The sequence below is a fragment of the Aspergillus brasiliensis genome (assembly GCF_001889945.1).
Source record: "Aspergillus brasiliensis CBS 101740 unplaced genomic scaffold ASPBRscaffold_2, whole genome shotgun sequence".
Classification (NCBI taxonomy): domain Eukaryota; kingdom Fungi; phylum Ascomycota; class Eurotiomycetes; order Eurotiales; family Aspergillaceae; genus Aspergillus; species Aspergillus brasiliensis.
The window spans coordinates 3079880-3107420 of record NW_027137443.1 but is presented as its reverse complement, the minus strand read 5'-3'; the positions used below and the strand labels follow the sequence as shown (position 1 = coordinate 3107420).

The window sequence follows — 27541 nt, the reverse complement described above, 5'->3', positions numbered from 1 at the left end:
GTTCGTCCTGCCCGAGCCTCAGTCACTCCGTCCGACTCTTGACGTTCCCCTCAGCCTCAAGTGCTTGCTTGCTTGATTGCTAGCTATCTATCAGTGCGGGCTCGTCCGACCAGACTCCCAACTTGTACGATATCCATTTATCTCTGTTCGTACTGCCCCCAGTAGTTCTTTTGATTCATTTCCTCCCCTCCCCTCCTCTGAGCACATCGCATGGTCCCTCCCTCCCACCTGCAAGCAAACTCGCATTGCGTCCGCAACTCGGTGGGCCGGCCAGCCAACCAACCTGACCTGTCTTTCTTCTATCGCGAGAGAACTTATTCCTCTATGCGGCTGACTGTATTCGATTCAATGGGCTAACCTCTTCTCTCTATGTTACGCTGCAGAGTTCATTCATCGGATACATTCGACCCGGTTATTCGCTCGATCGCTCGCTTGCCTAGAACGCATGTCCTCGGCGTGAACACACACACAAGTTTCTCTGCTACGCTTTTCCTTTTTGGTCCTGTCGCGAACAAATCATCATCGGCAAGCGTTGTTTCTGTGATCTCCCTCGTTTCATCACGATGGCTGCGGATCCTGAGCGGAATGGTGGGGTGGAAGGTATGAATTATCTTTCTCTTGATCTGAGTTATCCTTCGTATTGCGGTCGCGAAGGGTCATAGACTAGCAGATTGTACTGACCAGCTGGGATAGTAGACGAGACGAACAAGGAAGTATTGGAGCGTCAAGGTATGTTATGTTATGTTATCTTTGGTTTTCAAGGACTGATAGCTAACCGCTTACTTCATCTACAGCTGCAGACGACTCGCAAGCATCCGACAACGATGGCGGTGAGCGCCCCGTCCGCCACAAATTGCAAGAGACTTCGATCACCTCGGCACCTAAGACTTCGACGGACGGCGACGCCAACATGACCGGAAACGCGCAGGAAGGTAGCTCCAGCAGGGCCAGCAGCAGGGGCAGGAAGCGATCATTCGACGAGGATGAGCCGGAGAAGAACGAAGACGATGCAGGCCACCGTCGCAAGCGGTCGCGCGACTCGAACACCGAGGAGGAGAATGCGAATGCGGATGTAGATGTGGACGTCCCGCCGCAGCCACAGAAGGGAGAGGAGGTGACACGGGATATTGCGGGTCCGAAGAAGAAGAGAAGCAGGGATCAGTTGGATAAGGACGAGCCGACGGCTGGTGCTTCGGGCGAGAAAGCAGACCAGACTGCTGCGGAGGAGGCCTCGACGGAAAAGTCCGAAGTGGAAGGACAGCCCGAGAAGAAGAGACACACGGATGATGCACGAGAGAAGGAATCGGTGAGTGCTTTCGGGGTAAGGTATGGCTGAGGGCAGAAGCTGATGTGGTGCGTTACTTGACAGGCTCCTATCACCAGTGCGTTTGCGAATACATCGTCGGTTTCGCCATTTGGGGCAATTGGCGCGAAGGCCAAGGAAGAGGAGACATCGAAACCTGCTGCCGCCACATCATCATCTGCTTTTGCTGCGTCAAGTCTGGCTGCGTTCGCCAGCTCGGAACAATCGCCCTTTGGCTCCCTCGGAAGCTCCACGCCCTCTGTCTTCAAGTCACCGGCCTCGACGGACTCCCCTCAACCGGCTGCTACTGGATTTGCTTCTGCAGCTGGTACATCGGGATTCGCTGCGCTGGGGTCTGGCTTCTCCGGGTTCAGCGGTGGCTTTGCGGCAGCCAAGCCCGCAGGTGGACTTTCGAGCTTTGCTTCCCCTAATGCTCCCAGCGTTCTGAGTGGCTCCAAGGCATCGGCTTTCGGGGCAACCGAGGAGGAAGAAGAGAAGGAGGAAGAGGAAGAACAAGCCGGTGACAGCGGTCCGGCAGAGTTCGAGCAAGATAAGACGGACGAGAGATTCTTCGAACGTCCGAGTAAGTGGTCTATAGGCTATCAATTGACTGTATTGAGCTAACGAACGGCGCAGTCGAGACCGGCGAGGAGAATGAGAAGACGTACTTCTCATGTAAAGCCAAGCTGTTCCACTTCACGAACAAAGAGTGGAGAGAGCGTGGCATTGGGACCTTCAAGGTCAACGTCCGCGTCACGGACGGGGTAGAGGACAAGAAGACAGCTCGGATGATCATGCGCGCAGACGGCGTGCTGCGCGTGATGCTGAACACGCCCATCTTCAAGGGAATGACCGTAGGTGATGGACAGGGCAAAGAGCCCAAGTCGAAGCAGATCAACCTAGCCAGTTTGGAAGAAGGCCGCTCTGTTCCCATTTTACTCAGAGTAAGTATCCTCTTCTCCGCTACGAAATACATGAATGCAGACTGACTCCCGTAGACCGGAAGCGAAGACCTCGCCAAAGAGCTGTACCGCGTTGTTCGCGACCTTCAGGAATACCAGTGATCACGCAATAGTTGCGGCAGACACACACAGACGTGTCTATTGGATACCATCAAAAGCGCCAGTAATTACAACTACTACCACTAGTTCTAGTCCTTATTAATGGACTATAGAACTATCAGGAACTACTACATCATCTACATAGGAAGAAAACTCAAAACCGAGTGGGTTGGCATTTTGCATTTGGGCCGAGGAGTCAAGAAACCGGGGTTGTGTCTTGCGCGGATTGGGGAATTACCATCAACCTATTTATTCTACATTACTTTACTTTCTTTTGTTTATTTCATTTACTTTTTAGTATACACACACATTCTCTTCGTGTATGTTTCCTTTGGTTTAGGAGGTTATCATCATTCAACTAAGTTGTATGCTGTAGTTGGAGTTATGACTGCGAGATCGATTGTAAGTCAATAGAGTACAAATACTCCATAGGGTGGCTGATGACCCACAGTAATAGTAGACTGATCTAGTTAGCCTAACTAGTAACTGACTAGTTCTTACTTACATGATAGTAACTCCCTGATCGACATTCACAAGAAGCTAAGTTAATCTTATCGTAATGCGATCAGATCAAATCAGATGCACTCATGCAGAGTTGATCATCAGGATGGGGAACACCTGCTTACATGCATATATGTATGACTATGTATGCACTGTGCAGCAGCAGACACGAGTCTTGCGATGCTAACTACTTATCCACTTGATGTGTCATGTTAGATGATAGCTCATATCTTACCTGACTAACTCAGTACGTACTGGAACCAGATGTGATAAAACTAATTAATACTCTAGTGCTGTAGAGACCTCGGTTGCTGCTTATCTTTTGGACTGCTTCTGAAGATCTACAGTTAGTGCTTTGTTAGTTCGTTTTCACTAAGTTGATGTACTATGACTAGTTAGTTAGTATACTGCTTGAGTGGTGTTGGCGTTGAGGTTAAGGGATAATGGATATGTGCTGAGTACCGCTCTGCGATGATAAGTTATGATAACTGTGAATAGAGAAGCTCTGATATAGTGAGTAGCCAATGAAGAGAATTAATAGAGACCTGAAACTCCACTGTCTGTCTGTCTGTCCAGCAAAGCAAGCAAGCAGTGCGGATCTCGCCAATGAGAGGAACACAACACCAAACGAAGCAATCAATATGTCCATAAACCATATACACGAACCCGTAATCAAATAGAAGAAGAATAAGAAGAAGAAGAAGAAGAAGAAGAAGAAGAAGAAGAAGCAATCACTGCGTCTTCACCAACCACCCCACAGCCCCCAACATCATCCCCGCCAACCCGACCGTCAAAATCCACGCGCCAGCTCTATCCCCCGTATTGATTTTCGCCTTGGCTGTCGGGTCCTTTTCATCTTCACTCGTATCAATGTGATGTTCCGCCGCATCCGGATTCTCATCGATAGTCTGCGGCCCTCCACTGCCATCCCCCAACATCATCAACGCCCCCGTCACCCCGCCCAACGCACTCATCTGCACCTCCAGCCCCATACTCCCGTCCCAGGTATCCTGGTGCCAGCGCACGCCGCACAGATTCTCCAGTCCGTCTCCGGTCCCCGAACACTGCTTCGAGATGGCTGCCGCGGAGCCTTGCAGTTTGGGGAGGATGAGGTCGTGTGTTGAGGGGACGAGGAGCGCCGTAAATGCGAGCCACATTGCAACGTATCCCTTGAAGCCGAGTTGGTTGCGGTCGCAGGAGAGGATCGGTTCGCAGGTTACTTCGGAGAGCACGGTGCCGTTGTTGAAGTTTTCCGGGAAGAATTTGGTGGTGAGGGAGGTGAGGAGGTTGTTTACTCGGCCTTCCCATTTGGTGGAGCCGTTGGTCTATTTCATTCATTTGTCAGGATGCAATTTTCTTGAAAGAAGCAGTGGGGTTGGGAACGTACGTAGTTATACATGAACGCCGCACCGGACAGATATGTCCCGTAGTTGTAGGTCCACTGGTTATTTCCTACATCCTTGCAGTTGGCTTCGTTGGATGTACTATCGGCCACGTTCCAGATTGTTGCGTTTGTATTCAGAAGCGGTGTCGTAGTCGACCAGTCAAAGATCTTCTCGGCCCACTCAGCATACGTATCGTTCTTGGTGAATCGGGCGAGTCGGGCAGACAGCTCGAAAAGACCCCCATTCGAGATGGCGTTCTTCATCGTGTATCCGGCCTGGTAGGGCCAGATCTGCCAGCGCATGCCGCCATCGCAAGTGCTATCGTCCCAGCGGTTGACTTGCATGTTGAAGACGGCGCGCGCGAGAGAGGTCCATGAGGGTTTGCCGGAGACTTCGGGGAAGCCGGTTTCGGAGGCGGTGATGGCGGCGAGGCCCCAGAACATTTGGTCGTCGTTGCCCTGTACAGATAGATATATCGTTAGTCAAAACTGCTGGCTAGACATTGGGTAGGTTTGTGAGGTAATGGGGCCGTACCAGCCATTGACTGTAGTTGGAGGAGAAATAGTCGTAGTTCTCGCCGGCTTGGAACATCAGGTCATGCTGCACGATGGAGTTGTAGGTATCGACGCCCGAGGCCTTCCAGAATTGAATCAGGGTCATGAACATGGCCCCCGCGATGTACCAGGTGTCGGTGAGCTTGCCGGGGATGCCTTCGGTTTGGTTCTGTTTGTAGAAGACCATCAAGGGTTCGGCGATGGTGGAGCCGGCGTCTGCGAGGGTGTCTATTGACATGATGGTTAGAGATGGACATGTATTAGAAGAGTCGAGGTAGATAATAGCATACTGGCATCGTTGACTTGTATACCCAGGTCGGAGTAGGCCCGTTGACTGTGTAACAGGAGCAGCAGGAAAGCGGCTAAGTGGTGGTGACTGCGCATGGTGAGAATGTCTGACGGATGACCATCCAGCTATGTTGGAGAGTACAACCAGACAGACAGGAGAAGCCGCCGAAGTGATAGAAGCGAACAGGCAGCCATGATGGGATCAATGGTGGAATTTTTCAGGGGCTCCGACTGAGACGCCAAGGGAGGCAGAGACCCTTGGCACGCCTGGCCAAGAGCGACATTTTGGGCGCAAACGAAGAGAAGCTGTCAAGTGCTATATTTGGGACAAAGGAGCGTGGTGCTTGGGTTGGATGGTTTCGGAGGGGATGGCCAGAACAGAGTAAGTATCGGACAGACGATGGTCGAGATGGATAGTGATGATGGAGGTGAGGACATTCAGGGTCTCAAGAACAGGACCCTTTTTTCCCCGGATTCCGCATAACAGACCTGCTATGATCGTCGCCTGACAGCCCTAAACGGGTTATTATTAGCTCGCGAACCGTTCCCCAACTGTAACTGAAACAGAGTCTCTCCAACCTGACATTTGACACTTGATCAGAGCTCCATTATGAGGAACCGTAGTTCGCTGTCTCACCAGTAGTTCTTATTGGGGAAACAGTAATCTAGTTGCCATCTTGAATAATGACAGTCCAAATGCCCATAACTGGTCTCCATGCAAACCAAGCCACGCTCGGATGCCGTGGCATCGCAGTCATTGATACGCCATAGAAACGGTTACACTCACAATAGTTACATCAATAATGGCGTCACATTTGCAAGATATCATTCGGAGAATAATCCCTCCTTCTACCAAGAAGCAAAAAAAAAAGAAACTACGTCACATAGCAAAAGAAGATCCGACCGGAACGCGATTCGAACGCGCAACCTTTTGTGCCGAAAACAAACGCGCTACCATTGCGCCATCCGGCCAGTATTCCTGACTAACCATGTCCGACTAGACTTGTTGTGTACTACAAGTGAATGCCTATCGGCCGACGTCCCGTTTGGGTAATATTGGCTGCACGTGACATCGCGTTTCTGCCGCCAGCCGAAACCTGTTTCACCTCGACTATATCAGAACTGCGAACCGAACGCGTTCACGATGGGGCGTCACTATGGCCGGCTCGAAAGCACAAGCGGACCCTGCAGATATCCCATCGGGCCGGAAACGAGCCCAAGCTGAGCCGGAGCTGGAGCAAGATGCCCCCGAGCAACCCAAAGACAGCGCGTCGACGGACCTAGCGCCGAAGAAAAGGCAACGCCGCAAACCCCCTTCGAAGTCCCCGGCAGAGACGCCAGAGACGGAAGACAGTGCCAGTGCCAGCTCCATCGCAGAGAAACCTCGCAAAGGAAAACGGAAATCCGCTCAGCCAAAGCGAACTCCATCTGCACCATGGCCTGAGGCATTCAAGAGCCTGTCCCGGACACACCGCGCCCTGAACCTCGTCTATACCTTCTGCTGCACGCGAAAGCACTTTGCTACCACTTTTGACAACATCAAGAATGCGGTCCAAGCGCAAATGCAAGGCCAAGAACTGACCGTGGAGGATGTTGCGCGGGTGAAAGTTCTCGTCCCACGCGCGGTGCGCTTCGAGTATGTCGATGAAGCCAAGCTGGAGGTCATGACGACTGGAGAGCGAGAAGCAACGCAATTAGGCTATGGAAGGGATACACTGGGTGATACGGGCATGTCCACATCAAAGACCCTCCTCTTCGAGCTGCTGGACGGAGATCTGAAGAGACAAGTGAGACATCCGCAGACCGGGGAGCCCACCAACCCCGTGCGGCGCATGAAGAACGAGGATCTGAAGATGCCCGTGTACAGCCAGAAGCAGATGCTCGGTCTAATCGAGAAGCGAAACAACAAATTTACTGATGCAATTGACGCCTTTCTCGTCCAGTGCGAAGACGAAGCCGTCGACCCAGTTGAGAAACTGGAGACGGAAAAGCTCGCCTGGATTCCTCAACCGCCGGAGGAGGATACCCTCGTCACTGCATCCTCCACTCTCCCACAGCAAATCCCCAAAGAACGCAAATCCATGTCAGAAATCGTGGAAGAGATTCGCCAGATGGACTGGTACACAGCACAGATCGTGCCCGAAGGTCACCGAGTCTTCGAGCCCCAGCCAGCCATCTACGGCGAACTCACCTTCCCCCTATCCCAGAACCTAGTTAACGCCTTATACAACACCAAGAACATCACACAGTTCTACTCCCACCAAGCAGAAGCCATCAACCACCTCCATGCCGGCCACCACGTCATCGTATCCACCTCCACCAGCTCCGGCAAATCCCTCATCTACCAAGTCCCCATGCTGCACGAACTCGAGCAGGACCCCGCCAGCCGCGGCCTATACATCTTCCCAACCAAAGCCCTAGCCCAGGACCAGCGCCGCAGCATGCAAGAACTCCTCCAATTCATGGACGGCCTCCAAGGCACCCTAGTCGAGACCTTCGACGGCGACACCCCCATGTCCAACCGTAACCTCATCCGCGACGAAGCCCGCATCATCTTTACCAACCCAGACATGCTGCACATCACCATCCTCCCCCAAGAAGCCGCCTGGCGCGCCTTCCTCCAGAACCTCAAATTCGTCGTCGTCGATGAGCTCCACGTCTACAACGGCCTCTTTGGCACCCACGTCGCCTTCATCATGCGCCGTCTCCGCCGCATCTGCGCCGCCGTCGGCAACCACTCCGTCCAGTTCATCTCCTGCTCCGCCACCGTCGCAAACCCTTCCCAACACATGCACGCCATCTTCGGCGTCGACCCCCAATCGATCCACCTCATCGACTCCGACGGCTCCCCCTCCGGACGCAAGGAATTCCTCTGCTGGAACACCCCCTTCAAAGACCCCAACGACCCATCCTCCGGCCGCGCCGACAGCGTGTCCGAAACCGCCCGCCTTTTCTCCCAACTCATCCTCCGCGGCGCCCGCGTCATCGCCTTCTGCCGCATCCGCAAGCTCTGCGAAGTGCTCCTCCAAGCCGTCCGCACCGAACTCCACTCCCTCGAGCGTCCCGAAATCGCCAACATGGTCATGGGCTACCGCGGCGGCTACAGTCCGCAGGACCGCCGTAATATCGAAAAAGACATGTTCGAGGGCCGGCTCCTGGGCATCGTAGCCACCAATGCTCTAGAATTAGGCGTCGACATCGGCTCCCTCGACGCAGTCATCACCCTGGGCTTTCCCTACTCCATATCCAACCTCCGCCAACAGAGCGGCCGCGCCGGCCGCCGCAATAAGGATTCCCTCTCGATACTCGTCGGCGACCGCTACGCCACAGACCAGCATTACATGCGCAATCCAGACGAGCTGTTCACGAAACCAAACACAGAGCTGCAAATCGATCTATCGAACGACCTCATCCTCGAAGCGCATCTCCAGTGCGCTGCTTACGAGAAACCTCTCTCTCCAGACGTCGATGAAGTATACTTCGGTCCCCAGCTCCCTTCCCTCCTCGCAACCCGCCTCCTTCGCGACAAGTACTTTCCCTCCCTCTACCACACTCATCCGCGCTTCCTGCCCTCTCCGTCCCGATCTATCGCTATCCGCGACACAGAGGACCAGCACTTCGCTGTCATTGATACCACAAATGCCCGCAACGCCGTCCTCGAAGAAGTCGAGGCCTCCCGTGCCTTCTTCACCATCTACGAGGGAGGGATCTTCCTCCACCAGGGACAGACGTATCTGGTTCACGAACTGAACACATCGATGTTCTTCGCCCGCGTCTCTCGCGTCCACGTCGACTATACGACCCAGCAACGTGATTACACTGATATCGATCCCATCGAGACGGAGAATATTCGTCTTCTTTCCTCCACCACACCCACACCCACAGCTACACGTTCGCCTACTTCATCATCCTCAGAATCAACAACAACAACAGCCCCGGCTCCGCAAAATAACACATCTGCTGCCATATGCAAAGCCTACTTCGGCTCGATCCTCATCCACGCGGTCGTCTACGGATTCTTCAAGATCGACAAACGGGGCCGCATCCTCGACGCCGTTCCCGTGGACAATAATCCGCCCATTGATATCCATACGAAGGGCATGTGGATCGATATACCGCCTGTGGCTCTGGAGATTCTTCAATCGCGGAACCTGAATATAGCTGCTGCGATACATGCGGCCGAGCACGCGATGTTGTCGCTGTTGCCGACGTTTGTGGTCTCGTCGCCCGGCGATGTACGCACGGAATGTAAGGTGGCGAAGAAGGAGTTGGGGAAGAAGTTACAAATGGCGGTACAAGAGACAGGGGCAGATAAGAAGAAAGTACAGAAGATTCTGCATCCGCCGGCGAGACAGCGGCCTGCGCGGTTGACGTTCTACGATGCGAAGGGGGGAGCGTGTGGGTCGGGGATTGCGGCCAAGGCGTTTGAGTTTGTGGATGTGTTGCTGGAACGGGCTGTGAGGCGGATCGAGGCGTGTGGGTGTGTGACGCCGCAGGGGTGTTTGGAGTGCTGTTGTGATGAGCGGTGTAAGGAGATGAATGAGGTGATGAGTAAGGCCGGGGCTGGAGTGGTGTTGAGGTGTCTGCTGGGGTGGGAGGTGGATGTAGATGCTTTGCCATGGGGCGAGGAGATGGGGGTTCATGGCACTGGGATTGGGGATGGAGAGTTAAGGGGAGGGTTGGAAACGGTGGTTCCGGCTGTTGAGGTGCCTGGTAGAGCTGCAGTTAGGAATACTGTGTAGAGCTTGGACTGGCTCTTAAGTGTGGATATTGTTCTGTATGATAGATTGTGTATGTATGATAGACCGTATATTGGGTATCTAGCGCATGTATATGATCCAGTATGGGTATGTATGTAGGTACGTGAATAAGTAGGGCAGATCTTCTATCCAATCTCTGCTCCAGGTCAATCCTCCTTTGGTATCCGGGTATCGTTTCGTTCCAGTCACGCATGTCACCTTGGGAGAGGCAAACGAATGTGGGTTGGGTCATCAGACAACCAGATATTATTCATTAAGGCGTAATGGCGACTATGCGTGACCGGGTAGAGGAGGGTAAGGATCATCGTTGGTTTGGAAATGGAAAATCCGGTGCTATGTATGTACTCCTTTCGTTATGCACGGACGAGGCAATGCTGCCAAAGCATCTGTTGTGCAACATCACCTGCCGTGGTACAGCAGGCTGTCATGATCGGCCTTCCGTATGCACCGAAGCGGGACTCCCCTCGCTGGAGGTGTCGTCCAAGCTGATGTTCCAGAACAGCGTCTTCATATGGCTGACATCCTCGCGGAAGTTATCTCGAGGGTGGCTCGTGCGTTCTTCCGTCATCGCTCGCACCTCACGGATGATGCTCGGGTATCCCTCGTCGTCTGGCAACCACCAGCGATTGACTTCGGGCTTCTGCCACGAGGCTGCCAGCGCCGCCCGGAATGTGGCCGCAACAACGTATCTGATCGACTACGATTAGCTTCTATATCCAGAAACCCCTTACTTGCAAATACTCACCCGCTTTGCTCCAGCTGAGCGAACTTCCTCCGCGCCCACATGATGTACCGCTCGTCGCGAGGACAGAACATAGCAGCCATCCCAATGCTGTTCTTGAACGCCAGGATGCACCCGCTTTCCTTCAACGGCCATCGATCAACGGCCTCCATCAGCCGGACCAGCTCCACCGAGAGGGCTTGTAGTTCTTCCACCGAGGATTGCTTCACCGAAAGGAGTGACTGATACTTGTACATGGCCTTGGTGGAGTAGTAGTCGACCCACGTCATGTTGACTTCCCATAAGGGCCCGTGGTGCATTCCTCCGGGAACATATGGATCCACAATGTCGTCTTGGGTCAAGGGGACCCGATTGGGGTACTCTCGCACGGTATACTCAGAGCCGTTGAACGATTCCAAAATGGCCCGTACCCTTTCCAATGTCTGCCCCAGCAGTTCGTTTTGGATAATGAACTCATTCACTGGAATCAGTCCGCGCGACAATTTCGCATATAACGATGCCATTTCCAAGCCAAAGCGTCGGTTGATCGAATTTGCCAGCGCCAATTGCTTCGTTGCATCGTTCGGATGGCGGGCGGCCTCCTGCGCATCATACTCCTCTTTTGCAACATACCAATCACGGCTTAGGATCGTCTCATTTCCCGCCAATATTCCTGCTACCACGTCGAATCGGGCGTACCAGACGAAGATATTGCTGTGGAGCTCGTTCACGTTGGCAGACTCTGGCGTTAGAATCTCCCGCACCAAGGCATGAGCCGCCTGGTGATGGCCAATGAGGTTGACCCAGTCCCCGACAGATTCCTGGCGAGTCAGTATGGTTCAGTTGCAGATTCAAAATCAGCAGCTGAAGAAGTCTTACCTCGAAAGTGGTGAGCACAAGCACCGTGATCAACGTCGCCTCATTATGCGGCTCACCGGAGCCCAGGGATTTGCGCAGAAGCTTCAACGCAAAGTTGTAATATTTCAGAAAGGTGTAAAGTTTCCCACTGTTATTTTGAACACAATGATGATACGCGGAAAAGCCCACCACGGCATATAACAGGGGATCATACTGCAACGCCAGCTCAATGATACTCTGGTGGACAAACCGGTCATTGACCGGCTTTAAGAAATAATGACGGTATGTGATGAATTCTTGGTGGTAGTTGAGATAGAATCGCAGGTCGTCGGGCAAATGTGCTATACTAGGCAGAGTGGATCCATATGGATCGGGCAGGGTGACACCGACGCTGGCCGACCGAGCGCTTAGCGAGTCGTATCTAGATGACGTATCCGAGGACGGGGACGGCGAAGTACTGTTCTCAATCCGTGCACTACCCGAGTCGGTCGCAACAGCATGCTTCCCACCCTGATGCGTCAGAGACTGACCACTTTGTCTTCTGGGCAGATTGGGTTTGGACCATGCGGTTGGCGTGGGTGCGGCTGATGGGGACAGTCGGGTGCTTGACCCGACACTCGTTCCATCTTCATCCTCGTCGGCGATGGGCTCCAAGACGCGGGAGTCTTCGGATCCCGGGTGACCGGAAGACTCATTCCCACGCAACAGTGACCCTCTGGGCTTGGACACGCTACGGGTTCCCGACTTGGAAGCACTGGAGGTGGCTGATGGATAGACGCAGTCGCGGTTGCCCTTCCGACATCTGTCGCAGATGGGACGTGCTTCGTCGCACTTGATCCGACGGGATCGACAAGTGAAACAGCCACTGCGGGTGCGCTTATGCTTCTTCTGATCGGAGGTAGGTTGTAGGAGCGACTGGGCCTTCGGGGGCACGGACGGATATGAGGCGGCGACGGCGGCGGGAGGTAGCGGCGGCTGGGGTTGCGCGGATGGATTGTGCCAGAATGCGACACTGTCCGGGTATTGACCGGTGCCCAGGATGGAGTAGGCGGAGAGCGGAGGGTTCTGGTCCTGCAGCGACAGGAATGAGGGAGCATAACCGGTCAAGGCGGCCTGGGAACTGGAGTATGGAGGTGCCATGGTGTGATTCGCATCGAAGAACCCAAGCGGAAGAGGGTCGAGATGGCCGGCATCGACTGCAGTCGCTCAGCACCAGATGAACGGGCACCGATGGCGGGGAGGCCCGATCCGCATAGCCAGCATGCACTGAAAGGGAGACGATGGAGGAGAGAAATAACAGGAGGAGGATATTGATGTCAGAGGAACGCTGCTGATGGAGATGGAAAGTTGGTAGCAAACAGTTGGTCCCCGGGTGATTGCAGGAAACAAAGAGAAGGGAGGGGAGGGAGAGGCAGATAGAGAGAGGAGCGATTAGGAGCCACCAACAACGCAGCAGAACAATACGAAATATAAACCAGGAGAGAGAAAGGGAGAGAAATGGGGAAAGAATAGAAGAGGAAAACTAAAGTAAGAGAGAGAGAGAGGAATAGGACGAAGGATGTAAAAAGAGAAGAGTCAAGTGGGCAGAGAAAGAGAGAGGATTGGGGATGGGGCTGACCGGAAGAGGCAATGCATCCAAAGAGCAATCCAAGCAATCAATCAAGGGCACCACAACTTTAACTTCCCATCCTTCCCCTTAGTTTCATTGCTCCTCTATTCTCTGGATGACCCGCCAGCGCTAGAACACTGTGGTTCTCACCTTAATTCTGTCCTATTCGTCTGTCCGGCGTTAATTAAGCCCGCCTAGTTTGGAGTCAAGCCTCCCTAGTGGCCTGGCGGTTGGAGTATCAACCTGAACTTCCTCCTGCTGTTACCAACTAAGTACTAACTAACTAATCTACTGCTACTTCTCCAGTGGGCCGCGTTGGATCTCGATGATCGTCCTCTCACGCACGACCTATCGATGGGTTATCCGCGTCTGTTGGGAAAATCCGACCTCTTCCACTGCTCAGACCTACGATCCCCCATTACAGAGCAGGGTTTCGGAAGGTGCCGACAAGATACATTCCGTAGTATACAACCGTACGAGACGGCCGGCCGGTGGTGGCTAGCTGAATGCCTTCTCCCTCCATGAGATCATTCTCTGTCCTTCCGCCACATTGCCCGCCTCATCGTCACGCAACTGTCCCTCCTATCCGAACTATCCACGGATCAGATTAGGACCAGCAAAAGTTCATCCTCCTGCCAAGAGGCTTGAGCAACAAGACAAGGGAATAGTTTCCTCCCCGCCAAGCGGAGACGGCGTCATCGTCAGCCACCGGCTCCTCCCCGACGAGAGTAGAAGCCATGGTTCCGTGGGTGTCCGCTCAATCACAAAGGCTAGAGCATTGTCTCAAATAAAGTAGAAGCTAGTCCCGGCCTTCTGCTCGGAGGCTGTATCAGGCTATTATCAGCGTCATGAATCAGGCCAGCAGTCTGGGTGCATCCGGAGCCATGGGTGGGTGGATCCGCCCGGCTCCGAGAGACTCCTTCACACTGTAAAAAAGCCGAGTGAACGATCTCCGAGTCATGGTGGTCATCATACTTGCCAGCCATGATCGTTTCATTTCATGAACCCAGTGCCTGCGCATGGTGCTAGAGCGATCCCTGCGCAAATCCCGAGTATTCGGCGGTGATTTGACTCGTTAAGACGCCCAAAAACCACAGCATTGTTGCTAGCTTACATTTATACGGACTCGCAGAGTATTAGTGTTCATAACATTGCATTCTTGTTCCTCCACCTCAGAGTCATTGCAATTACAGTGGATGCGGTCAAACCTTCTTTGAAGGGCCAGCAACCACTAACGCCGTCCCATTCCCACGGGCGACTCCGCCCAGCCCCAGCTGGGATCCACTTGAAGCCGCCAGAATGTCCCTCGGCTAATCTGAAACTGCCCCTATCCAATGACACCACCCGATCTGGGAAACATTTGCCGAGACGTTCGTTCACCCACACACTCGGAAAAGCTCTGAACCAGCTCTGGGGTCCCCGTCTGTCACCGGAAATGGGGTTATAGCACCCGCGGTGAACTATAGCAGGGGCAAACTGGACGGCATCAACGAAAGGTGTCGCGCTACCAGCAAGGCAAGTTGGGAAGTATTGAACTTTAAAAATGTACGCCAAGGTGACTACTGATGGGCCATATTTGCGTCGTCGTCGTCCGCAAGAAATGGCCACCGCGACGGCGTGGCCTTGCAGCTGGGAGGCAAATTGAATTCGGCTGAGTCGGATGTTCCTGATCGACACTGAGGGTTTGACAGCTGAATTAGGCTGAGTGGCCTCCGCTGGTGACTGGTCGCCGTCCACCCAGATCTAGCTGGGACCACCAATCTAGCCGGCACTGGGCGACTCTTGACGGCCCTAGTTTCAGCCGTAGGTCCCCCTAGCAAATTTCATCGTCTCGTACTTCGACGCATCGCCGCGGCCCACATTTGCCCTAATTAGAGCAAGTCGACAAGGATCCCTTGTTTTCAAAGGCAAACATGAAAGCCATTAAATATAATGAGAGAGTTAAGAACGAAGAGGAAGTAGCATCTTGTCAGTGCTGGTCAGTACCTGGATTTGATTTGCTACTGGAAACGTGGCAGAGAGAGAAGTAAGGTTTTGCTGAGTCCTGGTGCCGACGGTCGCACGTTGGTCCCCATCCACCATATCCATGATCAAACAGGTAACCACCACGAACTGTGGACCAAAGGTAGTAATGCACACTTCTCGAAGAAGGCAGGCGCCAGGAGAATATGTGGGCGTATCCACGTGGACAGTATGTTTGCTTCTGAAAGTGTGCCAGAAAGGGTCAGTTCCCCTTTCCTTGGCTGACCCGGCATGTGGCATCCGGCCCTGATCTTTTCCTTCAACCATCAACACCACCAATCACGGTGGCAATGGAAATTAATCCGACATTTCTGGAAGAGCCGGAGCCTCAGGCGGCTGGCAAACGGACATGCGGATGGCCGACTGCTCCGTCCGTGGAGAAGAGGTGTGGCTAGTCCATCAACAACCTGGGATTAAAGGAAATGAGGCCCATATGGTGACTGCTCATAGGCCGCGCAAGCCAGGTAATATCTGGGCTATCCGGTCCATCAGGACGATCCCTGCAGTTCTTCGAAACAGAGAGGCCATAGTATCCTTCTCTTTCTCCATTCTGGGATAATTTTGGATGTTCTCGTTGATCAATGACTATGAATAGAGTGATCTTCCCTACTATCGTGTGTTTTTCTTTATCCAGTCTTGTATGCATATTGAACGATAAGCGGCTATTGGCCCAGTCCAGGCCTGCACTCAGTCTGACTGCACAAGGTTTCGAGAGTAAAAAGAGTGGAGGAAGCAACGGCCATGTTGAATGGCATGTGCCGGGGATTTACTAGTTGGTGTTCGGGGAACATAGTCGGGGATCTCCAGTGACCCAAGGACCCAATCAGTCAATACTTTGTAATTGCAGACAGCTCCACCAGAAGTCACCCTCGGGATTTCCGCTGAATAATCGCTGGTTTTGCGGCGTTCACACACAAGTTATCGATCAGTGAACGTCTTCAACAGGGTCTTTAATGGGGCACGACGGATATCAGATCACGGGAAAGGCCGGGAATTGCGATGACTTTCACCTGATGATTGCTGCTGGGGTGTAGATCTAGATTGTGTAGATCATCACATTGATGCTAATTTTCCATATTTCCCTTCCGTGCCCTTCCAGTGGTCAAGAGTCATAGCAGCGCAGCGAGAAACGCATGAGCCACCAGAAGAATTCAAGAATACGAGTACGTGCTCTGATCCGGGCCGCAGCCCGGAAGTCAACCAAGTATCACGAAGGATTGGGCCGCTAGTTAATTCTGTTTCCAGTGAAGCTATGCTGCAAATGGGGTTAGTAAGGGCAAGGGAAAGAAATCCGCGTTGCTAGCTAGTATGGTGGCCACCAGCAGAAGTGCCGAGCCATGATCCGTCCAGCGTTGTTCTACCACAATATCATTGTCATCCAAGTGGAGCCGGCGCGCATACCTTCCCAACGCAGGATAATAGACGTTTTATTTCTCGAGCCCACTTATGATGCTACCCTAGCATAGATAGCGTATGTGGGTACAGACTTAGTCTAGCAAGTAGCAAGGGCCACAGCAAAAGCACTTTGTCTTCGGGGGGACGGAAAAGCCGTGATGCACATCAGCCGTTGGATCCTCAAGCTGGCCTATCAACGCCTCAAATCAGCTGAGAAGTGCATTAGGGGAGGGAAAGGTTTCATCCGTCGGAGGCCTCTGCTGTAAAGGGCCATCACTCATCAGAGGTGAACTTGTGTCGAGTGTAGGCACTGTGGACTAGAGGATTCATTCATAGTCTGTAAACATGTTGAAGCTCCGATTTACTGAGTCGTCCAGGCCAGTGGTATCAACTTTGCAAGCCATCCAAGCATGGTCTGTAGCACCCATGCCAAGTAAGTATCCCTGTGAAACAGGAAATCAACTTTGAAACTAGCATCAGTGGCACTGGAACCTTGAGGGGAGACGAAAAGGAAGGGATCGAAAAGTGGGGAGAGCAGGAGGGCGGAGACCAGGCAATGGCATGACCTTCCTTGATTAAGGATTTAATCTCTTCTGGGGGCGTCAACCAGACGATCTTCAACTTGTTGGGCCAATCTCGATGGTGGACAGGCTGGAGAACTCTGGTTCTAGTGCTTGGGAGCTGCCGGTGTGTGTCTTGCTGGGCCCAAGCGCATGATTTTGTGCAGCCTGAGGCCTTGTCCCTTCTGCCCGAGTGCCTTGGGAAAGTTATTTCTGCCCATTTGAGCTGCCTCTTTCAGTTAGGGAACGTTTAAGGAACGTACTACTGTGCTCCTTCAGCCTTAGTGTACCAGCAGGGAGCCACGCCAGCCCAGCAAAAGTACGATTCGGACTAATTTGTACTGGGTAGCATGACTACTAATATAGTCACTGTACAGGGGTCGAACACGCCAATCAATCCCAGCAATCAGGTATGATCGTGCCTTCAACCGGCTTAGACTGGGATTTACTAGCCAGCAGTCACTTGGCAAGAGGGGGCCAGTTGACTTTGCAATCCGGCGTAAATTGGGAGCCACTCATTCGATCTTCTCGTATCTGCGTGTTCAATACGTACTACTACTTACTCTCTAGTATACGGGACCATAGTACCGTTATATTAAAGAAGAAGACGGCGTCGGAAGGTCTAGCCATTCATCGTGAGTCTCTTCATCCAAAGGTGGTTCCCAGAGAGGTTAAAGTCCGTCCCAACAACCATATGGGGAATGTCAAACGTTCTCGTATGAAGAGCGCGTGTCCATCACTGGAGAAGCGTTTAGTGTTCATTAACTGAACCCAGCGGACATTATATGCCTCGGTCCACTTTTAGTAGTAGTATATGGTATCTTTGATCCCAATCGTTGGTAACAATCATCACTCATAGCCAAGAAAAAAAAAGACTCGATCCACCAGCCACATCCTCCCAAGCTCCCACGTAATAGCAATCAAAGTTTACCTGCTCTCCTTGACCTCTTGAATCGTAAGCTTCACCCCCTCAATAACCACCCCCCACTCAACCTCATGCACCTTCTGCTCAAACTTATGCAGATCCTCATCCTCCCCCTTCACAAACGGAATTTCCCTGATCAAAATGGGCTGTCCCATATCCACCTCCGAGATGACCTTATGGATCATAACCCCCGTCTTATCGATTTTCCCTTCCAACCAAGCAGCATGCGCACGGTCAATAGCGTTCTATTCCACCCACCCATCCCAGAAATACGTCAGCATGACTTCTTCTCTTCTTGTCCACGGATAAATTCCAAGAGGCGTGAGATAAGAAAGGAGAAGCACGTAAGAGAGAAAAAAAAAAGAAATGAAACAAGAAATAAACATACCGCCCCATTAAACTGCCCGGGCAAAGCCGGATGCAGATTAATGATATTAATCTTAGCTTCCTCCAACGGCTCCAAGAACCTCGGGGACAAAACATGCATGAATCCCAAACAAGCCACCATTTCCGGCTTATCAGCCAGGACCAATCGGGCCAGTTCAGCGTCGTACTCTTCCCGCGCCGCCTGAATGCCCTCCGGTGTAGCAGGGTGCTGTTTCTTATACTTCACCAGGTTGTGGTATTGCGTGGGGATGTTGGCCTGTCGAGCCCGCTCGAGACCATACGCATCCTTGCGGTTGGAAATGACGCGCACGATCTGCGTCGAAAGTTGTCCCTGTTGCATCTTGTCTATCACTGCTTGGAGGTTGGAGCCATTGCCGGATATGAGAACCGTAAGGCGCACTGGTGTGTCCATGGCGGCCATTTCTTTTATTTATTTTTTTTCTTTCTTTTTCTTTTGTTGCTTTTTCAACTTGATTGGGAGGAGGAGGGATGCGTAGTTCTGGAAAAAGGATTGAGGGACTAGGATCGGTGGTGTTTTGTTCTCGTAGCGGGGTAGGTCGGAAATTTTTCTGGAGTGGGTTCGTTTTCTTTAGTTTTCCCTGGCTGTAGAGGATCAGCAACTTTGACTCAATTGATCCCACGGTGAGGGGTAGAATTCGCGCACATCAGGCACTCAATGTGTCTTACCAATGGCGCGGGGGTTTAGGCCTGCGAGAGTCGGACTTCGAAGCACATCCCCAACTGCGTAATGAGCCAGTGGAGGGTCAACTGCGGTGGGCTGAGTCAGCTGAGGGGCGGAGATGCGGGATTCTCGCCGGGGTTGGGCTCCGCTCCGCCAGCTATGAAACATTGGCCCAAGCTCATAACTATCTCGTTTATCCTGGAGACAGCAACGAATAGATAGATTTCAATTTCAATAACAGGCTGTATTCAACTAGTATGTATTATGACAAACTGCTACCGCCGTGGCTGCCTGGCCCAGAAACCCCTGCTGCCAATGCGCAATCGCCCAAGAGCCGTAGCTCACAACCAGAGAGGGGAATAATACAAAAATGAGACCGGGAAATGAGAAACTCAAAAGACCAAAGCCGTGTCACAGGAAGCAGATACCATGAACCCTCAAGTAGGCCCCCGTAATAATGGCAGACTGCAGTGGGCCACAGAAATGCCTGCACCACTCTAACATTGCTTCACGCGTCAGCTACTAGACTGCCTTCCTTGAGAACCCATCTTCCATGGCCCATGACCAGAAGAGACCACTTGCTGTAAGAGAAACAAGAAAAAAGTAATCGCCGTGCCTGCCATCCGTAAAGCGGAAAATAAACCAGTAAAAGACATTCGTTAGGGTATGAGATAAGACGCTTCATGCTAAGCTTCAAATAAGTCAAGTTTATGTAGAAAGATGATGATTCGAATGAAAATGACTAACGCGGCGCATGCAAACATCATTACGCTGCTGCTGCGCTAGGTGCATCTGGGGTGGATTGATTATTTGACGTCTCACCTACACCCTGGCCTCGGCAAAGAGGGCATGAATTACGACCCGTGGTCAACCACTAGCGAAAAGTCAGTCAGATCCTAGAACCTTCGTGGAAAGATGTGGACGAACCTGATCAATGCAATCCCGATGGAAAAGATGCTTGCATTTGTTCAATTGCCGAAGCTCCTCTGCCGCCTCGTAGTCACTGAGACATATCAAGCACCGTTCGCCTTCGGGAAGTTGGATGGCGCCAGCACCTTCCAAAGCTTCTGCAACCAGCGACCCGGCATATTCTACAAGGCGGAACAGTCCACCGGCAGTAGAGAGATCCTCCTGGGTCGCAACAGGTGGCTTGACAGGCCCAAGCAGAGATGAAAGTAAAATCATGTCTTCGTACGTTGGGTTCTACAGACCGCGTTAGCCACAATACGCATCACAATATGTATCAAAAAGGAAAGAAAGAAATTGGGAGGGAGAAGGGGTGTGCTTTGGGATCTTACATCAGTGAATAGACTTGGCGTCGCAAAGGCAGGGTGGTTCTCCGAAAGGTTGGTTCCGACAACGTAAATCAGCCAGCTTCTTCCTGTGGGTGGTGTAGCATTGTCGGGTTCTACAACGCCGTTACGTCTGACGGCCCCAGACCCTAGGTCACGATGGCGCGCATATTCCGAGTCACTTCGACGTCGCTGGCGCGTATTCAGCGGGATACCGTCTTCAGCAGGCTCAACGGTGGGCTGCATCGGTCGGTTGGTGTCAATCGGAGGTAGGATGCTTGGTGACATGGCCGAAGCAGTTGAGGGTCTCCGACTAGGAGTAGACGCGCTCGATGACACGGCCGATAATCCCGGCTCGGCTGGCGTTGAAGGAGGAGGATGAGGACCAGGAGGGCTTTCCGAAAGCACCGAAGGGGCTGCAGACAGTGAGCCTAATGGAACACGAGTGCCCGCGTCAGACAATCGCCGCAATGAGGTGGGACCTCCTTGTTGTGCAGAAGGGTCACTACCCGTGGGAAGTCCGTTAGGATGCTGGTCTCCCTGGAACCGGATAGGTGGTAGTCTTGGCCGCCCTTCTGAACGTGGTGGGAATCCAGGGCCATTCTCGTGATTGCGTGTTAGATTTCCCGGCGTTAGGAACGGCAAGCGAAGCAAGGCATCCAGTCCAGTTCCTGGGTTGCCTGGCTGATCGCCGCTAGGTCCATTCCCAGAGGGAACTGATCGTACTCCAACTACTACAAGAGTAACAGTACGCCCCTCAGGTCCATCAGCAGGGCTGTCCACATCCATCCCGCCGCCGTTGCTGTCGGTACTCTCAGCGTTTGCCGTTGGACGATTCGATGGACCGCCGGGTCGATTACTATCTGAATTGGCAAAGCGGAAGACTCGGAGAAAGTTGACCGGAGTCGGTGGACTATTATCACCTGCCGCACTCTCTCCTTCATTGGGAGCCGTCTGGGTGGACGTGGCGTGCTGTAAGCTTTGTATGAAATTATCCAACGAACCATCAAGGCCATCATTGCCCAGAGCCTGGATATTGGGCATGACTGGACCAGCTGTGCCAGAGAGTTGAGCGGCAATGGCGGCAGCAGCCAGTTGAAGAACACGCGACAAGGGAGTCTGTTCCTCTCGACGCATGGCTCGAGACGGTCTTGCTCGCAGCAATCCCGGGAATTGCCGCAAGCCAGGTGGGCCTTGCGCGGATTGCGATGACATGGGTGAGGTAGGACGGGTACTGCCTACAGCAGGTTCCACAGAATCAAGCTCATGGGGCTCATCGAAGTCCATCTGGCTATCCAATGACCTTGAATAAGGGAGAAAGCCGTCGGTGTCCTCATTAGACACTGGGTCCAGGGGTGGCTGTGGGATTGGTCCTGATTCGTGGGCCGACGCGTTCGGGAACGATTGGCCGAACATGTGGCCAATGGGCCCTGACAGGGAGTTTCGGACACGATGCAGCCGAGCACTGCGGCGCCATGAGCTTCGTGTAGGTTCTGGAGTAATCTCTGCGGTAGGATCGAGGAACGAGCCGGAACGAGCGGGATCTGACGAGAGTGTCGGGTCATTGCGGGGGATGAAGTAAGGTCCACGTAAGGAGCGTCGCCTAGAGACGCTTCTCGAACTGAGGGAGCTGAACGGACTGAAACGAGCGTTGCTATGCGTGGTTTCCGATCTTGGAATCGATCTTGACACGATACCATGGCGATGGGCGTGACCTTCTGCCGGTGTTTCTTCTTCACTGCTGAGCAAGCCACGGATCACTGAGTTAGGAAGGATCCTGGAGCCCAATCGTGACATGGTTGACTGTCTTCTTGCAGCCATTCGGGCAAAGATAGCCGATCGATATTCCCGCTGGCCTGGCTCATATTGTGTGTCGTTCTCCTCTTGTATCGTCCTCATATGTCGTTGTTCGTCACCGGAAATATTAGGATGCCATATCTCGGCAGAAGGATCGGGTTGGACGGGAACTCCTGAAGCCGTTGGGGTGTTGTCATGGTCTGCTGTCTCTGTTCCTGACCGGGGCTGGTAATCCCCAGTCTGCTCCGTGTTATAGCTGTTATTCATTGCTTCATCCCTATTTCGGCGGACACGGATCGCGTGAAAAGTAGGGAAGTGTTCTGGTGGGGTACTGTGACGACGATTTCGTTGCGTAGAGGAAGACTGTCCCATAGTAACAATAACACAAGGACGTGGCGATGGGAGTCTATAAGCCGCCTATTGCCATCGAAAGGTGGATGACTAAAGGTGCAACCAGCATTAGTAAGATGGCAGACACAGCAGTGACTCACTTCAGGCACGTTCCGATGGGCAGAAGCGAAGGTAGGGAAATCGCGACTAGGGACAAATGGTGAAGTGGTGGCCGATAAGACAGCTCTCGCAGGTAATATCCTCAGGCAACGCCACAAAGAAGGATCCCGACTCCTGAGGACCCTGGAATCGGCACTGGTAGTTTCAGGCAGTACGTACCATTGGGCAGTCTTCAGTGAAATGGCATAAATTCAATCCTTCAGCAAGACTAGTGTTCTCGGTTCACAATTCAAGGTCCAGATGTATTACTGCGGGCGGGCGTTGGGAAGTGAACGTGCCTGATCGCACCGTGTGGTAGGCCGTCCGGAGTCCAGGCGGCTGCGAACGAGCGTTGGGCAAAGGCGGAAACGGGGAGGTCGGCAGGGTGAAGAGAAGCAATTTCCCCGGCTAAGAAGGTCCTAGAAGTCGTGGGAAGCTATCTGGAGGCCAGCCAGGAGGTGCCGATTTCTTTTAAAAGGAGCCACAAAGGGAAGGACGTGTGGTGGGATTAAACGCCGTACGACATTCGGGGGGGAGCGACCCCACGACTCAACCGGAGGCTATCGTAGTTATTGCAGCTTAAAGCCGGGTAAGTATGGGAGTTGTTGGCGAGACAGTTGTCCACCGATGAACACGAAAGCAAGGATGAAAGAGAATCGAAGTGAAGAGAAGCCCTGGGGGCCTCTGAGAGATGATGGAGCACGAAGGGAGTGCCCCGAGGATGAGGAGATGACGATGATGGAGAGGAGATGATGAATGATAACAGTTTGGTGTCGGTTTGGCTGCTGGTCGGGCGGTTTTGGGTTTGGTTTCGGCTTGGCTTGGTTTTGCTTACTTGACCTACAGTCCGTCCCATCTGGGCCTAGTCCCTTTACGGGGGTCTTGCACATTGGCTTCTAATTGGGTTGAATCTTTAAGGCGATCTTGCCCGTGGCTCCGAATGTCCTTGAAACGGCTTAGCGGCCCGGCGGTTTCGGCGGTTTCGTCTTCCTGGATCCGATCTAGTGTTATCTACTAATGGACTAGCGCCCAACGTGATCAAGGCGGCATGATTTCTGGCACCGCTGATTGGACAGCAAGCCGTGAATTGATTGCCTCAGGTGTCTTTCTGCATCTGCTCCCATTTTTGGACTCCTCTGGACATGTACTGCGGGCCTTCTCTACTTCCGATTTCTACCCATCCTTTTCGATCGATGATCGTCAGTGATACATAGTGATGAAGTACGTGTGGGTGTCATTCCTATAAACAAGACAGTGAATACGCCCAAGCCACTCGTCCCCATAACCTTTCATGCGGTGATCTTTGCTGTCAAGGCCCACGGGACCTCCCCGTACCTTCATCGTCCTCCTCTTTTGGAATAGCCGGTCGGCATCTTAATCATCCGTGCCTCTATGGCATCTGTTCCTACATCGTCGGTCTTTTCTTTGCCTCTTACCCCATGGCAACAACCTCCCAGTGTGCGCGTGGCTCAGTACGAGCGTAAGAAGCGCAAGAAGGATCTCAACGACTGGGGGGACAATGATGACGATGTCGATGGCGACACGACGGATGCGGCATCAGAGGCAGCTCCTGGTCCGTCACTCACACTTTCCCCGGATGAAGCGCAACAATATCGCATTGCTGGTCTCTCCTTCGATCAGGAATTACCCGGGGGCAATTTTCCACATGCCCCGGCTAAAGATCAACCAACCCGCCGGCAAACACAAAATAGGGTCCTGAAAGAGTTGACTTCAATGCCATCTCCGATATATCCGCCTCAGTCTGCAGCTTATCTAGGGAACCTTCGTCTTCAGCATCTGTCCGTGCTATCTTCCATTTTGCACCGTTGCCTCCTTCAGAAAGACTTCGTTCGAGCGGGCAGGGCGTGGGGGTTAATTCTCCGTGAAGAAATTGGAGGCGCCCCAATCGACGCTCGCACCGAAGGAAGATGGGGGATTGGTGCAGAAATTCTGCTCCGACGTGACTGTCAGGTTTCAGACAAGGCTCCTGATAATACGCAGGAAAGCGATGCAGGGCCGTTTGAGACACCACCTTCCAGGTTATTGTTCACAAGGCAAGGTTTTGAAAAGGCCAAGCAGTATTACGAGACCCTCATAATTCAGCATCCATACCGAAAAGCGGCACCTGATGCTGTAAGCTCTTTACACTTTTACCCTGCCATGTTTGGACTATGGGTGTATGTCACCCAAGAGGAGAGCAACGTGTCTCGGCAGAAAATCTGGGACGCCCATGGTGCTTCCCCTGACGATTCGGAAGAAGAAGATGCTACAGCCGATCTGCAACACCACGCTAGCTCACGACAGAAGACGCATGCGATGATTGCCAGCGTTAGGAAGAGTGAGCTGGAACAGGCCCAGAAGATCGCAGCCAGAATGGACGAGATTCTTGGATCTCCTCCGTACTCCGACTCCCCTGAGCTGCTGGAGCTCCGCGGAATGATATCCCTCTGGGTTGCTGATCTCTTCGTTTCATCACTACCATATGCGCGGGCAGAGGAAGACATGGACGACTATGATTCCGACGAGACCGGCTCGTCATACGCTGAAGATCTTCAAGACTCGCTTCAAGAACGGCGAGAACGCCGGCTTGCGGTTGAGAGAAAGGAATACGAGCTTCAGAAATCGCAGGATTACTTTGATAAAGCCAAACAGCGTGGCAAGGGGTTCACCTCTACGTTTGGAGACTTGCATATAGATGATGACGCTTCATTTGGGTATGCAGATTAATGAGACATGATCAAGCGAGGATGTATACATGTATTTGTACCTACACACACTTAAACATGAAATTAAGTAATAATCAATTCTCTCGTCTTTTAGCTCAATTTCGAGAACTAGATGAAATTGGCAGTATTGATGCCCATCGGTCACACGTGACCTCGTGTGGATGCCTCGCGTGTGCCTGAAGAATCAACGCGTTTGCCAATTTCGACCTCCTCTCAGCACCAGCGATTCAATAACCTCACAACCATGCCCGGACCCACTCGTTCTAGATAACAATTGTAATTTGCATATCATTCACAGCCATTTTGGCACAACTATCAGCTTCATCCCCATTTGCTGTTTGTTAAATACTGCTCTTCCTTCTACTCACCCCGCTCAGACTCAGGTAACCATGGGAGTGGGCGATTATGTGCATTCAAAAGAGGCCGGTCAGCCTCGCCCACGCACAACTGAGGCCTCAAACCAGTCACGGCAGGCTCTAGCCGCACAAGCAAGGGTTGACGTCCCTCCAACAAATCTGGTGGCGCCAGTGCCCCTGCCAATCAACAAATCAATTCCCCTGCAACATTATTCAACACCGGCATTTAGCGAGCAGATGCCTCAGGCGCCAGCAGAAAATGGCGTGCATAGAGACATGTTTGACACCGATGTGGAAGGCATCGACGAGTCGACTATTGCTGCGACAAGTGTCATGGGCGCAGAGGATGCTCCGCTTCAATTCCAATTACGACCCGCCACAATTCCTCAGTATCAGGATGCAGCGCCAGAAGTGGATGAGAGGCCACTGCATTCGTCTCGATTGCCACGCCGTGCCTATGATGGCAAGTGGTACGAGAATATCGGAGACAAAACCATGAAATCAGCTGGTCTCAATTCAGAAGATGCCGATGATGCGAGTCAATTGACCTCAATGGCTGGAGATGATGAACGATCTGATACGACTGAGGACGGAAACTACGCCCGCAGATACAGAACCTCCACCGAAGAACCGTTGAGCAAACGACTACAGAGCTTCTGGAGTGCCAGCAGAAGATCGTATCCGAATCCTGAGCCACAAGCATACCCAGAACCATCAAAGAGTGCTGCTCCTCCTCTCCGGCAATCTACATCCGACGCCAGGCTCTCAAAACAGGCTCTACCCAACAGGAAAGTCACACTGCCACGCAGCATGACAGCAACCCCACGAACACGATTCAGTCCACCCAAGCCCTCCCTCCTAGAACAATTGGACATAACCCCTACTCGTCAGACTTCCGGACCACGACCCCAACCCGGCAAAGAACCTGGAGTGATCACCAGCACCACCAACCACCAGCACCATCGCCACAGTTCCGACGACAATCACCTCTTCAGCACCAGCCGTGACAGCCTACCACCCCTCACCACCTTTGACATGACCAACATTGACGACCTGGACGTCGACGACGACGACAACGACCCAATTAACGATCCATTCGCGCGCCGCAACTCCGTCCAACGCATCGTCTCCGACCCCGACTTCCAACCCAGCAAAAGCACCACCATCACGCACATCAACAACAAGAACAAAAGACGACTCCTCGAATCAGACTACCCGCCCGAAATCCTCCGCCAGAAATCCTTCAAGGACCTCCAATCCGAACCCTTCGACCACACCCCCACCGCAACAGCAGGTGCACCCGTCAAATCCACCACCACTCCGGCGCCCACCCCAGGCCCGGACGCCACCTCGGAAGAAAAAATGGACTTCCTAATGAATTCAGAAGACAAAGAACGCCGCGACTTCTTTGCCAGCCTCACGATAAATGGATGGGAAGATTACGGCGATCTCCTAATCGAGCAATTCAGCGACGCCCTCTCCAAGATGAAAGATCTGCGCCATGCGCGACGGAAAACGGCGGCGTTGTTCGAGGCGGAAATTGCTCGTAGAAACGAGGTCGTTGAGGAGGAGTCTCTTGATTTGACGAGGAAGCTGGAGGAGATGAGGAGTGGAGGGGCGGAGGTGTTGAGAGGAAGGACGCCTTGACTTGATATAAATTATACACGGATGAGATGAGATGTGTTGCATATTATAATTTATGAGGTCTTCTTCGAGAAGGTTTTACGCGCCCTTATATGTTTCTTTACCAAACTTTTTCTTATGGCGGTTGTGGCATGTGGCGATGCAGCGTGCGTGCGGGCATGACTAGCAATTTACCCTCTACTGTTCTTCTTTTCTTGCTTTTCTTGCTGTTCATCATTGTTGTCGT

The 27541-nt window shown here is 52.7% G+C and overlaps 5 protein-coding genes and 1 non-coding gene across 6 annotated transcripts; 3 read left to right on the top strand and 3 right to left on the bottom strand.

Annotated features, from left to right (window-relative positions):
- Window positions 1–99: 99 nt before the first annotated feature.
- On the top strand, window positions 100–9834 carry ASPBRDRAFT_170502 (uncharacterized protein; the record flags this gene model as incomplete). The annotated part of the gene is made up of 8 exons (XM_067619685.1): window positions 100–600; window positions 694–729; window positions 795–1306; window positions 1370–1886; window positions 1940–2247; window positions 4653–4696; window positions 6183–8983; window positions 9068–9834. The coding sequence occupies exons 1-8, from the start codon at window positions 564–566 to the stop codon at window positions 9832–9834; spliced, it is 5022 nt and encodes a 1673-aa protein (XP_067483731.1). The 5' UTR covers window positions 100–563.
- ASPBRDRAFT_t38 lies at window positions 5993–6064 on the bottom strand. Its single transcript has one exon. It is a non-coding gene; the product is annotated as a tRNA-Arg (tRNA).
- Window positions 9835–10276: 442 nt separating the features above from the next.
- Window positions 10277–12571, bottom strand: ASPBRDRAFT_26935 (Zn(II)2Cys6 transcription factor; the record flags this gene model as incomplete). Its single annotated transcript, XM_067622314.1, has 3 exons — window positions 10277–10541; window positions 10598–11394; window positions 11453–12571. 3 exons carry the CDS (start codon window positions 12569–12571, stop codon window positions 10277–10279), a joined length of 2181 nt encoding a protein of 726 aa, XP_067483730.1.
- A 5373-nt stretch (window positions 12572–17944) lies between these two features.
- On the bottom strand, window positions 17945–22472 carry ASPBRDRAFT_117836 (uncharacterized protein; the record flags this gene model as incomplete). Its single annotated transcript, XM_067617124.1, has 5 exons — window positions 17945–18187; window positions 18331–18752; window positions 19556–19592; window positions 19939–20214; window positions 20310–22472. 5 exons carry the CDS (start codon window positions 22470–22472, stop codon window positions 17945–17947), a joined length of 3141 nt encoding a protein of 1046 aa, XP_067483729.1.
- A 1299-nt stretch (window positions 22473–23771) lies between these two features.
- ASPBRDRAFT_38938 (uncharacterized protein) lies at window positions 23772–25404 on the top strand. The gene has a single exon (XM_067624038.1). The coding sequence runs from the start codon at window positions 23982–23984 to the stop codon at window positions 25314–25316; it is 1335 nt and encodes a 444-aa protein (XP_067483728.1). The 5' UTR covers window positions 23772–23981; the 3' UTR covers window positions 25317–25404.
- A 300-nt stretch (window positions 25405–25704) lies between these two features.
- ASPBRDRAFT_192613 (uncharacterized protein) lies at window positions 25705–27318 on the top strand (the record flags this gene model as incomplete). Its single annotated transcript, XM_067620507.1, has 1 exon — window positions 25705–27318. One exon carries the CDS (start codon window positions 25705–25707, stop codon window positions 27316–27318), a length of 1614 nt encoding a protein of 537 aa, XP_067483727.1.
- Window positions 27319–27541: the final 223 nt, after the last annotated feature.

Bases quoted from the DNA above. Each gene is read 5' to 3' on its own strand.
- ASPBRDRAFT_38938 (XM_067624038.1), top strand. From the start codon at position 23,982: ATGGCATCTGTTCCTACATCGTCGGTCTTTTCTTTGCCTCTTACCCCA.